Here is a 13,466-nt window from a genome sequence, read left to right as displayed (position 1 = left end):
GTTGGTACCCATTTGGCCCAGCTCACTTGATTTAGCTCTAGATTCATTTCTTTCGAGAATTCCATGACTTACCTGCCCCTGCTCCATGTTTATCACTTCTCTACATCAAAATCTATCTGCACCCAATCTCCTCCAACCTCAATTTACCCCTACATTTGTAGGCAGAAATTATTGTTACAAGGGAAAAGACCCATCCACCCATCCATAGGCCCAGCTGTCCATCCATCCATCCATCCATCCATCCATCCATCCATCCATCCATCCTTTCATCTAATAAATAATCACTGGGTGTGAAACTCTGTGCATGCATCTTCTAGATTCTTGGTATGCAGAGTGGACTCAGACACTGTTCCAACCAAACTTCCCAGCTGGGGGTAAGCAAAGACAATGCACTTATGTCTCACTCAACCATCCTGCAGCCATGTTTAGCAGACCCTGGGCTGCCTGCCACAGATCTCAGCTCACCTTATTTCAGCACTGCTGTCATGGACAGTTCCATACACTTGGCCAGTGTCCCAGTGTCCCAGCATCCCAGCACCATTTTTCAGGTGGATCTCAAATGCTTGGAGGATCAGCCTTGCAGAGAAGCAACCAGGAAGTGAAGGGGAATTTATACCCCAAAAGGCAACCGTCAGTTGTCTCCCTGTTCCATGGGAGACAACTCTGAGGAGTGTTATTTCACCATTTCTACGAAAGTCCCTAGGAGGATTGAGATCCCTTTCCTCTCAGAGGTAATAAGCTCATCAACACACTCTTTACTGATTTCCTCTCTGCTCTGTCTCACTTTTGACTCTCACTTACTTCCGCTTCTAAGTTATCACCTGGCAAACAAGCTGCCTGTGCTTAGTTCCTTGCCCTAGTCTCTGCATTTGGAAGAACCCAAGCTAAGATCCATGGCAGGCATTATGAATAAAGAATAAATGACTGACTGAATGAATGAATGGATGAATTAATTAATTAATTAATTAAGAAAGACTGATGGTATTATAAAGAGAGGAGAGGACACTGTTAGAGGTGGACAAATGACCATTTGCTGTTGATGAAGAAATACCCTATTACCTATCTCATTATTCATTTACAATAAGGGATTCTAGTTTCCCAGTGTACATGCCAGCATGTTGGCTTGACTGACTACCTTAAAAATACTGAGCCTAAGAGGAATGTGGATGTGACTAAAAATAATAGATACCCTTGAAGGGATACTTCCATTTGCTAGAGACTTTATTTACATCATGTCATTTATTTTTCACAAAACTCCTATGACCTAGGAAGTAATTAACCCTATTTTATAAGTGAGGAAACTGAGGTTTATACAGGGGGCTTTATACATGGCAGCAGAGCTGGATCTGTCAGAGAGCAGAGACCATACTCTTGTGCCCACCTGTCTACACAAGTCTATTACAGCAGCCAGTCAGGGACCTACTTCTCCAGATGCTTGGCAAGCAGTTTATAATGCACACCCTCAGTGTTCTCTGAAGGTCTAGGGCAGCCATAGCAGGTAGGTCTGTGCAGTAAGATATAGTAAATAACACACAAGTCTATTTGTTACTGTTAACCAAACACTTAAGATAAAACATTGCTTTATTTATTGCCTGGCAGCTCAAGGGCGTTCTGTGGTGTCTATTGCACTGTGACGTTAATTAGGTCCATAGCACCGCACCTTCTGTACACAATGTTCGCCGTGTCACTCGCCGGTGTCATCTCTCCAGTGGACTCTGGTTCAGCATCAGGTCTGAGGACAGAGAGAATCTTTGGGAAGCCGGCATCACCACCAGTGTTGCTGAGCTGAGTATGAAAATTTACTAACTAGACATTTTGCCCTTAGCGTTAGGATCTGAAAACCTGCCATGCTTTTCAAGGTGGGCATAAGACCATCCTTCAGCATAGGCAACTGGGTAGGGAAGGGCCCTAGAATCCCAAAATGGCACAACTGTAGGAGCCCTTGATGATCACCTACTTCAACAGGTGCGTTTTGTGGATGAGCAAAGGGGATTAGAGAGGAGAGTGACTTTTCTAAAGTTTTATAAATGCTAGTAAACTGGGATTAAATTCTAGATAATTTTGCTTCTAGTTAAAGCTCTCTGTAACAGATCATTTTGAGGACCCAGTCCTTTGCCCTCAGCCCCCTCCTACTGTGTGTCTATGGAACAGATGCATGCAGAGAACACTGGTTCCTTCTCCTCGCTACATCCATTTTCCCTGAAGATCCTAAAAGCAATCCCATGAGTTAGGAAAGGGATAATTTTTTATTTCATCCTGCAGGTGAGGATATTGAGGTTCAAAGAGGGATGACGACAGCAGCTGAATCAGACTTAAATTCAGGCTTTGGGGTTAGCATTCTTTCTAACAGACCACACAGCCTGCCTAAGGACCAATGAACAAGTGAACAAAATAATGAATGAATAGACAAGTGAATAAACTTTGAAAAGAACAAATGAAGGCATGAGTGATGAACAAGATTTAATTTTGAAAGTCCCCCCCCCTGTGTATTTGCATTTCATTTAAAAGTGTCAAGCCCACCTCCCCCTACCCCTGAACCAGAGCAATAAAGTGTTCCCTCACAATCCTCACCCTCTCCTCTGACCACCACCCAGAAATCAGCCTAGTTCAGAGCAGGCCCTCAGTGAGTGCTTCTAAAGTTGAACAGGAACGAGCATTCCAGAACCAGGGCCTTTACCTGTCCAGGAGCAGGATGGAGAGGTGCCAGGGACTTAGGCTGAGCATCCTCTCCCTTCATAACCACACCACGGTTGCTTTTTTATTTTTTTTAACCTTTAATCAAGAAGAGCTTGAAGAAGGAGAAAGAGAAAAAAACAGATAGGAAACAATGGCTGAGATACAGGAAAGAGAACTAAACCCGAGATCACCTGCTGACAGAGTCAGGACAAGGGGCTCTTTGTGAGCTTTGCACGCCGAGGGACGGGCCAGGATGGAACTAGCATCAGCCTTCACTGGTAGGGCAGGAGGACAGGTGGCCCTGACAACCTGCTGGGCACGGTCCAGGGAGGCTGGGCAGAGGTGACCCATTAATATGGATGAGGTGTCAGGAGAGCAGGTAGAATCTCAAACAGAAACTGCGCCTAGGACCTCTGACTAGGAGCTGAAATGAGAATGTGCTTAGAATCGATGACGATCTGTCATTTAATACTCAGTGACACGCACACAAATACATTCACAACTACACAAACTTATGCATGTTCACGCTCAAGTATAAAGAAGTTACTCGTGAAAGCCTCATACATAATGCAAATATACTCGTGTCCACACCCACCCACCCACTCACACACACACTCAAATCTATAGTCAATGATCCCTCCACCCCCCCCCCACCCCCAGCCTCTCCTCAGCCCTGTCCTCTGTCTCCCTCCCATGGATGCTCTTAGCCTTAAAGTTTGACAGCTTCCTATATGGGCCTGCACACTCGGTTTGCTCTACTCTGCCCAGCAGTTTAAGGGCTTGCCCTTGTTTATAAACTTCCAGAGGCAGGACAAGGAGGAGCGGTGCCAGGCTCACAGAAATGTTCGGCTCTGAGCAGCCATTCTCATCTTCCCTCCCGTCAGCAGTAGCAGCAGCAATACCTGCACACTCCCACTGAGTGGCTGTCCTCTGCCTGGCCTTGGCCCGGCCCTGGGATCTGAGCAATGAGTAACACTGGGTTTTGCCGTCTCTAATCCTCTTGCCCCAAGAACAGCGCAAAGCTGAGTTGGGAAGACAAAGCTGATGCACAGGGAAAACAAAATGCCAAAGTCACTTCCAAAAGACAACGGAGATGTTTAGACAAGAGATCTCTTAGAAGCTCAGAGGAAGAGTTATCGATGAAGACTAGGAAGTCAGGGAAGACTTCCTGGAAGAGGGGCCTTGACAGATAGGTAGAAATTGGTGCAGCATAAAGGAATGAAAAGCACTTGACAAACACAAGATATTTAATACATTTGGTTGGATGATAATGACAAAACCATCCAGGTCAAAGGCAAAGAATGGACCAAGGTGGGACCTTTATGAGATCTCAGAAGAAAGGAAGAAAATACAGGGAACTACTTTTCTTTTTTGTTTTAAATTTTTATTTATTTATTTATTCATTTTTAGAGAGGAGAGGGAGAGACAGAGAGAGAGAGAGAGAGAGAGAGAGAGAGAAGGGGAGGAGGAGCTGGAAGCATCAACTCCCATATGTGCCTTGACCAGGCAAGCCCAGGGTTTCGAACCAGCGACCTCAGCATTTCCAGGTCGATGCTTTATCCACTGCGCCACCACAGGTCAGGCAAGGAACTACTTTTCAAAAAACGATACTTTCCCATTCATCCTTTCATCAGATCCTCACAATACTCTGGGGAGTAGCTTGCCTAGGGATCATGTCATCGTATCAAAGAGTAAGAACCTGAAACAGGTTGAAGCTCTGGGGTGAGATTTACTCCGTGTCACACAGCCAGGCGGTATCGGTGCTGGCGGCAGAACCCAGTTTCCTCACGGCCACACCTTTAAGTCCTGTAGCTTTACAATATGAACCTGATGGAGTGAGCAGGGTAGGAAGGAACTTGGGGTGGAGTGAGAGGAAATCTTGGGGATCTTTTTAGCAGGTAAACTCCCTCTCACCAGTGACCCGCTTTATAACGCAGGCCTCCGCGGTGCCATCCCATCCTGCTCTCCCTGCAAAACATCTCTTGCCCTCTGCCTGTTAAGACAATCTCTTCTTGGCTGTTATAATTCAAAAGAAGAGACTCAGGCCTGGAGGACGTGCGGGGACATCCAGCTGCAGAGGAGACCAATCTGGAGCAGGCTCCAGGGAACACAGCAAAATGAGGTCGAGTACAGAAACAAATGTGGACCAGTGAGCAACCTGAGGCACAGGCTTTTTATAACCAGGGTTAAATATTCACTGTCAGCCTTAGGACCTGCCACAAACTGGCAGAAGGAGAATGAAAAGAATGCCAGTCACTGACTGGGGGCTGGTCGCCTCCAGGTTCCACTTGGGAGTTGGGCCTTTGGACAGACTATTTCAGCTCCCTGAGCTTCTGTTTCCGAATTAGGGGAAGGAAGAGCATGATTCCTGCTGCACAGGGCTGTGGTGAGGATTATAGGAGAGCAGGGAAGATAAGGCAGCCAGGGCCGGGCCCGGATCCCCGCGGGGACTCAGCCTGGCAGAGAGGCGGCAGTGGCCGCGGGACTGGAGGTAGGTTAGCAGCAGCAGTAGGAGCAACAGCCGTGGGCGGGTCAGGGCCAGTAGCCGTAGCACCCGCAGTAGTATTAGCAGTACTAGTAGGAGTCGTCAATGCTTTGGGAAGATCAGTCTACAATTAAAGTCCGGTCATTAGAATGAGCTCAGGATGAAACTTTGGATTTGAGATTCAGCCATTCTTTCTTTTATTCTGCTGCGTTTCCTAGTGCTCCGACATGTCTGGAACTGTGTTAAATGCCGTGAGAGGTGGAGAGAGGAATAAAGCCCCATCTCTACTCTCGAGGAAATTCAGTGATAGTGGGGAGGAGACAGTTACCTGAGGGAAATAATAGCTAAATAGATAAGTAAGCAAAGTGCTGGGGGCGACAAGAAATGGCAGCAGTTAATCACAACTGAAGAGACTGGGGAGGATGTCATGAAGTCGGCATGTCTGAGCTAGGCCTTGGAGGATGAGAACGACTTTCTTTATCGGAGAGGAGTAGAGACGGTGGGTGGATATGAGAGACATCGAGCAGGCAGAACTTGCAGGCCGTGGCAATTGATCAGAAGAGAGGTGTGAAAGACACAGGAGCAGGATGATACCGGGCTCCTGGCCTGCGCAATGGATCTGAAGAGGTGCTGGAAACACGGGGTCTGCCTTTACAGAGCTCCGGCAAGCTCTCTGGGGAGAGAGAGAATGGGGCAGCAGGGGAGCACTTGGAGGCGTGGCCGTCATGAGGGGCTCTTGCAGCGAACCAGGCGGGAGATGGTGCGGGAGTGGAAAGGGGGGAGCTCACGGAAAGGGGCGAGGAAGGGAGATGCACAACAATCCTGCCAATGAGTATTATTTCCCCATTTTAAAGACAGGGAAAGGGAACTCTGCTTTAAATGATTCACAAGCAAGTGGTGGACCAGAATTGAAAACTCTACCTGATTCTAAAGTGACCCCCGTATAGAGTGAGAAGGCAGAAGTCTCACAGAGGCAGAGGCAGTGGGCATGGGGACAGGCTGCTTGGGGAGAGGAAGCTAAGACAATGGCAAAGTCTCCAGCTTGGGCAAAAAGAGACATTAACCAAGACAGCTGATGCTATGCAGAGAAGCATGTTGGGACTTAAGACTGATGGGGGTCAGCCAAAAGTAAACTTCCGGTCTTTGAGGGACACGTACAAGTTAAGCATTAAGCGCTGTAACAGGAGCCATAAAAATAACTTTCCAAACTGGTCAGGCTCAGCATTGAGGTTTGGGGTTGAGCCCAGAAGCAGGGGTGTGGCAGACTCAGGCTTGCGCCCGGGTTCTGTCCTAGTCATTTTCCAGGGATGGGGCAAGGGCCTTAATCACACTGATCTCAGTTTCTTCGCCTGCAAGATGGAAAAAAAGTGAACCCTTCCTGGCATGCACCTGTGTTTGGTGAGAGCAGGAAGAGCTGAATAAAGGTGACAGTGCTTCAGGGAAGTCCTGAGTTGCAGCCGGCCAAGCATACCCATTAGTATGAAAAGTTGATAGAGTCTATCCCTGAGAAACTGTGTGCCCATCAAAAGTAACATAGAAAGAGTCTCATAAATCTTGCTAAGATTTGTTTGTTGTTAAATAAAGACACAGTATCTTGGAGAACATATGCCCCCCTCTCATTTTAGTCTTGTCAACTCTGCCTCAACTCAGGTTTGGTGAACGTTGTGTCCAACACTGTCTACCTATCTGTTCAGAGGCCCAAATTTACAAAACATTTTTCTTCTCCTTTGAAGGCTCAGGGCCTTTGGACTATCATCAACATTGGATCATCGCACACTCAGTGAGCACAGGCTCGGATAAGCACCAAAGCCATAAGGATGAATAAGACCTAGGTTCCTGGCCTGACACTGATCCCCACTGTGTGACTGTCATTTTTCTGGTCACTCCTCTCACTCCTGTCCTCAGGAAAGGTTCACACTTCTGTCTGCATTTCATCTGGGAGTAAAAATGTCTTTGGTTTCAAGAAAAGGGATTTTTAAACCTAGTTAACAAACGCGTGTGCAGGGTGGGAGTAGATTGGGACAGAGTTCTACTCTATACCAGGTATTTTATAGATGTTATTGTATTTTTTAAAACAGCTTTTACTGTGGTATAAATATACAAAAGTGGTACATATTTAACATACACACTTGGATGAGTTTGGACATATGCAAATACCTGTGAAACCATCACTATAATCAAGGTAGTATATATACCCATCATCTCCAAGTTTCCTTCTGCTTTTCTGTTATTGTTGGGATTTTTTTTTTGTCTTCTGTTATTGTTAAAAAAACACTTAAAATGAGATTCAGTGTCTTACCAAATGCTCAAGTGCACAACACAGTATTAACGACAGGCACTACACTGTACAGAGATGTTATTATATTTAATAACTGTGGGGGGTAGATACTATCATTCCCATTTTACAGATGAAGATCCTGAGGCTTAAAGTGGTTAAAGTCTTTGCTCAGAGCCATGCAGGCAGTTAATAGAAGAGCTGGGGTTTGGTTTCAGTTTGTCTGACTTTTTAAACCCAGGCTGTTTTCAATTACATCACATTGTCTCCCCTGTTCTGTCTGCCCTGGTGCCTCACTGGCTGAACTGAGTCATGAGGAAATGAACCTCTTGTTTTGGTGCCCTGCAAGTGCTCAGAAAGCAGGACCCAGAGGAAGAATTCTGAAGGACAATTGAGGGATGCAGTGGGCTCAGCTCACATACTCCAGAAAGAGGGAGTGGTAAGGAAGCTGAACTGGGTTGTCTGCCTGGGGTCAGTAACCCCGAGGGTGCAGAATGGGCCCAGCGGTGATGACCTTGCTGAGCTTCCAGGGCCCCTAGTAGATCAAGAAGCCTCAGCATGTTAAGTGATAAAGAGACCTCTTGCCCAAACCCTGCCCTGCTGGAGTGCCCAGCAGGAGCTCAGACAGGCATGTGGAAGTTAGATGAGAAGAAAGCAGGGTTTCAGCAGCAAGTGCTAACATGTCCTGAAATCCTTACTCAGACCCCCAGCCTGGACACTCAGGTGCTCCCTTCCTCTCCCCACCCCTAATTCCCTCTAAGTGATGCCAGTGTTTACTTGTTATTCTGATTTCACCCATTTTCCTGGACACACGGAGAAGGCCCAGTGTAGAGTGGTGGAAAGGGAGCTGGGTTTGAATCCACATTCTCAATAGCCATGTGAATGAAAACAAAACATTTTGCCTTTAGGGGGTCTCAGTTTTCTCACCTGGGAAATGGACAAAATAATACCTCAAGGGACTGTTGGGAATATCAAATAAGGCAATGGATGCAAAGGCCTCTAGCACAATGCGTGGCACATAGTAAATGTTCAATAAGTATTTGTAGATGTATGAATTGATGTTCAACTAATGTTAATCGCTCCAGACTTCCAGGGTTGGCACTGCTCTTACAACTTAGGACAATGAGTAGGGTCCTCTTAGGCAAGTCTCAGGCGTGTCATTGAATTACAGCCAAAGGAGGCCCCTCATTCCTGTGCTGCTCTCCCATTCAAAGGCAATAGGAAAAACTAGTTAAAGGCCCCCCACTGCTCCTGCCAAGCTAACAACATCGTCATCAGGGCAGGTGACCCTGACTCTACCTGTGGCTTCAGCATAAGAATATGAGGGACCTCCTGCTTGTCTATTTCAGTTTTTGAGGCTAAACAGACCGTCAGTTTTGTCTCTGAGTCTCTGGGCCGATGCAGAAAAAACTGGCATTGTTCATGAAGAGTTGTGTGAGAGCATATTCCTCTCCTCTCCACCCTTTCTTTTTTGTACAATTCTCTCTCTCTCTCTCTCTCTCTCCCTCCCTCCCTCCCTCCCTCTCTCTCTCTCCTCTTTCTCTCTCTCTTTCTCTCTCTCTGTCTGTCTCCAGAACATTAGTTGGTAGCAGGTCCTATGCGCTTGTGGCTCTAGCCTGAGAAGGAAGTGGGCAGGCAAGAAGAGAGGCTAGAGCGCCCCCTGCTGGGTCTGGGTGGGCGAGTAGCTTCTGCCTGGTTCGTCTTTAGGGTTGGCGCTGTCCTCCACCTCAGTGCTGAAACCCTTCCCCTCTAACTTGAGACTACTACAGATATGGCCTGGTCCAAAAACATTAGGGAGTTGCTGAGCAGGCCAAGGTCACAGGGAGGTCCACTGGAAACCGTCCTTTCTCAGTCAGGCCTTCCCTTTCTACTCTGCCCATGTGTAGAAGCAGACAGTGCTATTGCAAAAACATCCTACAGCCAGCTTTTTAGCCATGCATTTTTTCCTCTAAAGAAATGCTAAATGTTAGTTCATATGCTGTAATACAGACACATTTAATGCACTTGTGCAGCATTAAAAGTTACTTTTCAAATGTACACTCCATTCTCTGACATCAGTTATGTAACCTCCTGCCTCAGGTCATTTTTCTCAGATTGATAGACTAGGAGGTGACGTCTCAGAGCATCCAGCATCCACTAAATTCAGAGTCTCCCACTTCCTCCATGACAAATCAAATGTTTTTCATACTCTGCTTGCATATCTCTGGTGATGGGGAGCTCACTGTTTCCATGGTAGCCCATCCAATGACTGGTAACTCTATCCATTAGAAAGTTTTTCTTTTTTTTTCTTTCCTTTTTTTTTTTTTTTTGAGAGAGAGGGACAGACAGAGAGGGAGGGGGAGAGCTGAGAATTATCAATTCGTTACAGCACCTTAGCTGTTAATTGGCTGCTTTTTCACATGTGCCTTGACCAGGGGGCTCCAACAGAGCCAGTGACCCCTTGCTCAAGCCAGCAACTTTGGGCTCAAGCCAGTTACTTAAGGCTGAAGCTAGTGACAATGGGGTCATGCCCATTATTTCATGCTCAAGCTGGTGACCCCACGCTCAAGCTGATGAGCCTGCGCTCAAGTGGGATGAAGCCATGCTCAAGCTGGCGACCTTGGGATTTTGAAACTGGGTCCTCTGTGTCCCAGGCTGACATTACCCACTGTGCCATGGCCTGGCCAGGCAGTTTTCCCCATTTTTGAGCTGAAATCTGTCTAACTGAGAATACCTCCCTGGATTTGGTTCTTACCTTCAACAACACAGAAATAGTTTGCCTCTTTTGAACGAAAAGAATGTCCAAGATATCCTTTTAACTTCTTACAGATTGTAATCTTGCTTTCCTACCTCCATTCCCTCTTATTTTTTGTGTCAAGGACAAACAGCTCTAGTCTCTTCTTCATTTCTAATGGAAAATTATTTGCAGACAACTCATCATCCTGACCACATTACCAATATCATAGTTGTCATTTACTGAGCACCTTTCTGGCATTTCCCATAACTAAATTTATTAAATCTATGTAAGTGCTATAATCAGGTAGATGTTATTATTACCAACTGACAGGTAAGAAAACTAAAATTCAGAACGGTTAAATAACTTGCTCAAGATCACATAGATATTAGGAGACAGAACTTCTCTTGCTGTGTTGCTCAGTGGATAGAGCGTTGTCCTGATACCCTGAGATCATGGGTTCCATCCCTGGTCAGGGCACATATGAGAAGCAAATACTAACTGCACAACTAGGTGGAGCAACAAGTCAATGCTTCTCTCTCTCTCTCTCTCTGCCTCTGTTCCTCTCTCCCCCCCCCAAATTAATGGGGAAAAAAGATCAGGATCAGGATGCAGAATTAAAATGCAGAGTTACCCAGCTTCAAGTTTTTGCTTGTAAACTATGAACATACCAGCTGCTTGTGAGGCCTGTGATCCAATTAATCAAGACCGTTTTTTTTTTTTTTTAAATGGGGCCTAAATAGAGTCACAACATACACAAACAGTCTGACCAGGGGAAAACAGACATGGACTATCGTCTCTCTTATTTTCTGCAATCTGCCTCTCATTATGCTATCTCCAGAGATGCTGTCCTCTCTGAAAGGCCTGGCACCTGTTGGCTCATGTTGAGTTCATTGCAGTCAATGAAATCCCCAGGACTCTGACATGGGAACTGCTGGAATGTCAAGTCTTAACTTTTCTTCCTTATCTTGGTGATAGAGTCCCTGTAGTGAGGGACTATCAATTTGGGTTGGGCAGTTGGTTCCTGAAGGAGTGGAAGACCTAGAGCAGGGGTAGTCAACCTTTTCATACCTACCGCCCACTTTTGTATCTCTGTTAGCAGTAAAATTTTCTAACCGCCCACCGGTTCCACAGTAATGGTGATTTATAAAGTAGGGGAGTAACTTTACTTTATAAAATTTATAAAGCAGAGTTACAGCAAGTTAAAGCATATAATAATAATTACTTACCAAGTACTTTATGTCAGATTTGCGCTAACTTTGGCAGAATAAATCTTTATAAAACAATTTACTTTAGTTAAATCTATCTTTTTATTTATACTTTGGTTGCTCCGCTACCGCCCACTATGAAAGCTGGAATGCCTACTAGTGGGCAGTAGGGACCAGGTTGACTACCACTGTCCTAGAGGGAGAAGTGCCAAGAACAGTAAGAGGAACAGAAGAACTGCATAAACCACTTTATTTGCGTTCCTCTGGGCAGCACGAACTCAGAGGAGACGCTGTATACACGACACAACATTTGTAGCCGGCTAACATAAGGTTCTTTGTTATAATTTCTGAAAACCAATAAGCAAAGGGAGAATAAGCTTTGCTTCTTGATTTTTGCAACAAACTTAGAAAATCTTCCACCCGAAGCAAAAAAGTGCTTAACTGGAGCTTTGTGCTAAAGGCTCTCTCTCCCCTGAGCCTCCCTTCCTGTCCCTATCTCCTAATCCTCATTTCCGGGAGGTCATTTTAATTAGCAGGCTGTCACGGTGACTCAGCCTGCTGCTTTGCAGACAGGAAGGGAGCAGGCTCTCCTGGACCCATTCATCACACAAAGGCACTTTACTCTTTAGAAAAATGCACAATACTAAGCTCGCCCCACCTTGGAAATTGCTGCTGCTGTTGTTTTATTTTCTCATCCCCACCTGCCTCACAGTGCATTCTTTTGTCTTTTGTATCTTCCTTACCTGGCGATCAGCCTTCCCCCGCTTCAGACTATCAATGCCCACCTCCTCAGTGGGCAGGTTCGATTCGTGACACCGGGATCTGGAGAATGAGTGACTCGTACTTTTTGTCTATGGGGCTCAAACTCTCAGTTAAACCACCTGGGTCATTAAGAACTAGCTCTCAGAACAGTTTTCTGACGTTGTTAGCTGGGGTTTGGGGGAATTGGGGAGCATGAGACACCTGGGTAAAGGAACTGAATGTCTAACAGGCATCCCCAAACTACAGCCCGCCGTCTGCATGCGGCCCCGAGGCCATTTATCCGCCCCCCCCCCCGCCGCACTTTCAGAAGGGGCACCTCTTTCATTGGTGGTCAGTGAGAGGAGCACTGTATGTGGCAGCCCTCCAACGGTCTGAGGGACAGTGAACTGCCCTCCTGTGTAAAAAGTTTGTGGACCCCTGGTAAGAGCACTGTGATCTCAAACATTCGGTCCCATTGTTCCCAACAGTACATTTGTCTCTGGGTTGTATGTGTTGTTGATATTGTTTTGGATCAGCAAATATGGGCACAGCTTTTCTAAAACTGTCAACCATAGCTTATTCTAATAGGTGACCCTCTGTAGTAACTATACAACTTGGAAAGGTAATGGGTCCTGAAAGCACTGACCCAAGATGTGTCCAACCTCCCAGAGGGGCCGTGGAGGTTCTCCTCCTCCTTTGAGGCTCTAGGTGGTGGAAAGGGGCATCTGTACTCTCCTGGTTTGAATCTCCTGTTTTGTTCCTGAGCCGTAAGCTGGAGCCTTAGAATTGATTTTCCATTGGTTAAAGGGAAAAATCAATGATGAAATTTCTCATTTTTCCCCTTCCCTTTGACTAGCTTATTCATTATCCCACAGCCCTTATCTTAAAAACTAGAAAGGTGATTAATTTTATGCCCCAGCAGAAAAATGCATGCTCCTGCCTCCACAAGACCTCCGTGGACGTCATGTCCCTAAAAAGAGTCTGAAGGGTCTTTGTGGTTCACTGAGCTCCTCTTGTCCCCTTTGCCGCTGGGGTAGTTGCTGGCCCGGCCCCGCGGAAGTGGGTACTTGTAGGGAAGGGGTTTTTCTTTCCTGCAAAGGGGGAGATAACAGAAAGAGAAAAGAAAGGCAGTACATATATACACTGTACTGAAACCATTTGTGTGCATGTCTATCTCCCTCACTGGCCTGTGACCTCCTAGGAACAGTGGCCTTGTCTTGTCCCAGGAGCCCAGCCCGGGGCCTGGTTCAAAGCAAGCACAGTGGTGCAATGAATGGCGGTTAGATGGATGGATGGATGGATGGCTACGCTGTAGCATCTGGATCTGGAGAAAACCTAACTGTCCTGCAGCTCAAGTCTTTCATGCTT

At 46.3% G+C, this 13,466-nt stretch overlaps 1 protein-coding gene and 1 long non-coding RNA gene across 3 annotated transcripts in view; one reads left to right on the top strand and one right to left on the bottom strand.

Annotated features, from left to right (window-relative positions):
* The window catches only part of LOC136331177 (uncharacterized), a 60,756-nt gene that overhangs the window by 27,374 nt on the left and 19,916 nt on the right, over positions 1 to 13,466 (top strand). The window lies entirely within an intron of this gene.
* The window catches only part of AGBL4 (AGBL carboxypeptidase 4), a 1,318,466-nt gene continuing 1,317,695 nt past the window's right edge, over positions 12,696 to 13,466 (bottom strand). The window contains exon 13 of the mRNA XM_066269248.1: positions 12,696 to 13,189. Within this exon, the coding sequence (XP_066125345.1) occupies positions 13,069 to 13,189 (121 nt within the window). The 3' untranslated portion in view covers positions 12,696 to 13,068. The remainder of the gene's footprint in view (positions 13,190 to 13,466) is intronic.

This window comes from Saccopteryx bilineata, chromosome 3 (genome assembly GCF_036850765.1).
Source record: "Saccopteryx bilineata isolate mSacBil1 chromosome 3, mSacBil1_pri_phased_curated, whole genome shotgun sequence".
Lineage (NCBI taxonomy): Eukaryota > Metazoa > Chordata > Mammalia > Chiroptera > Emballonuridae > Saccopteryx > Saccopteryx bilineata.
The sequence above is the reverse complement of the archived record's forward strand: the minus strand, read 5'-3'. Positions and strand labels throughout refer to the sequence as shown.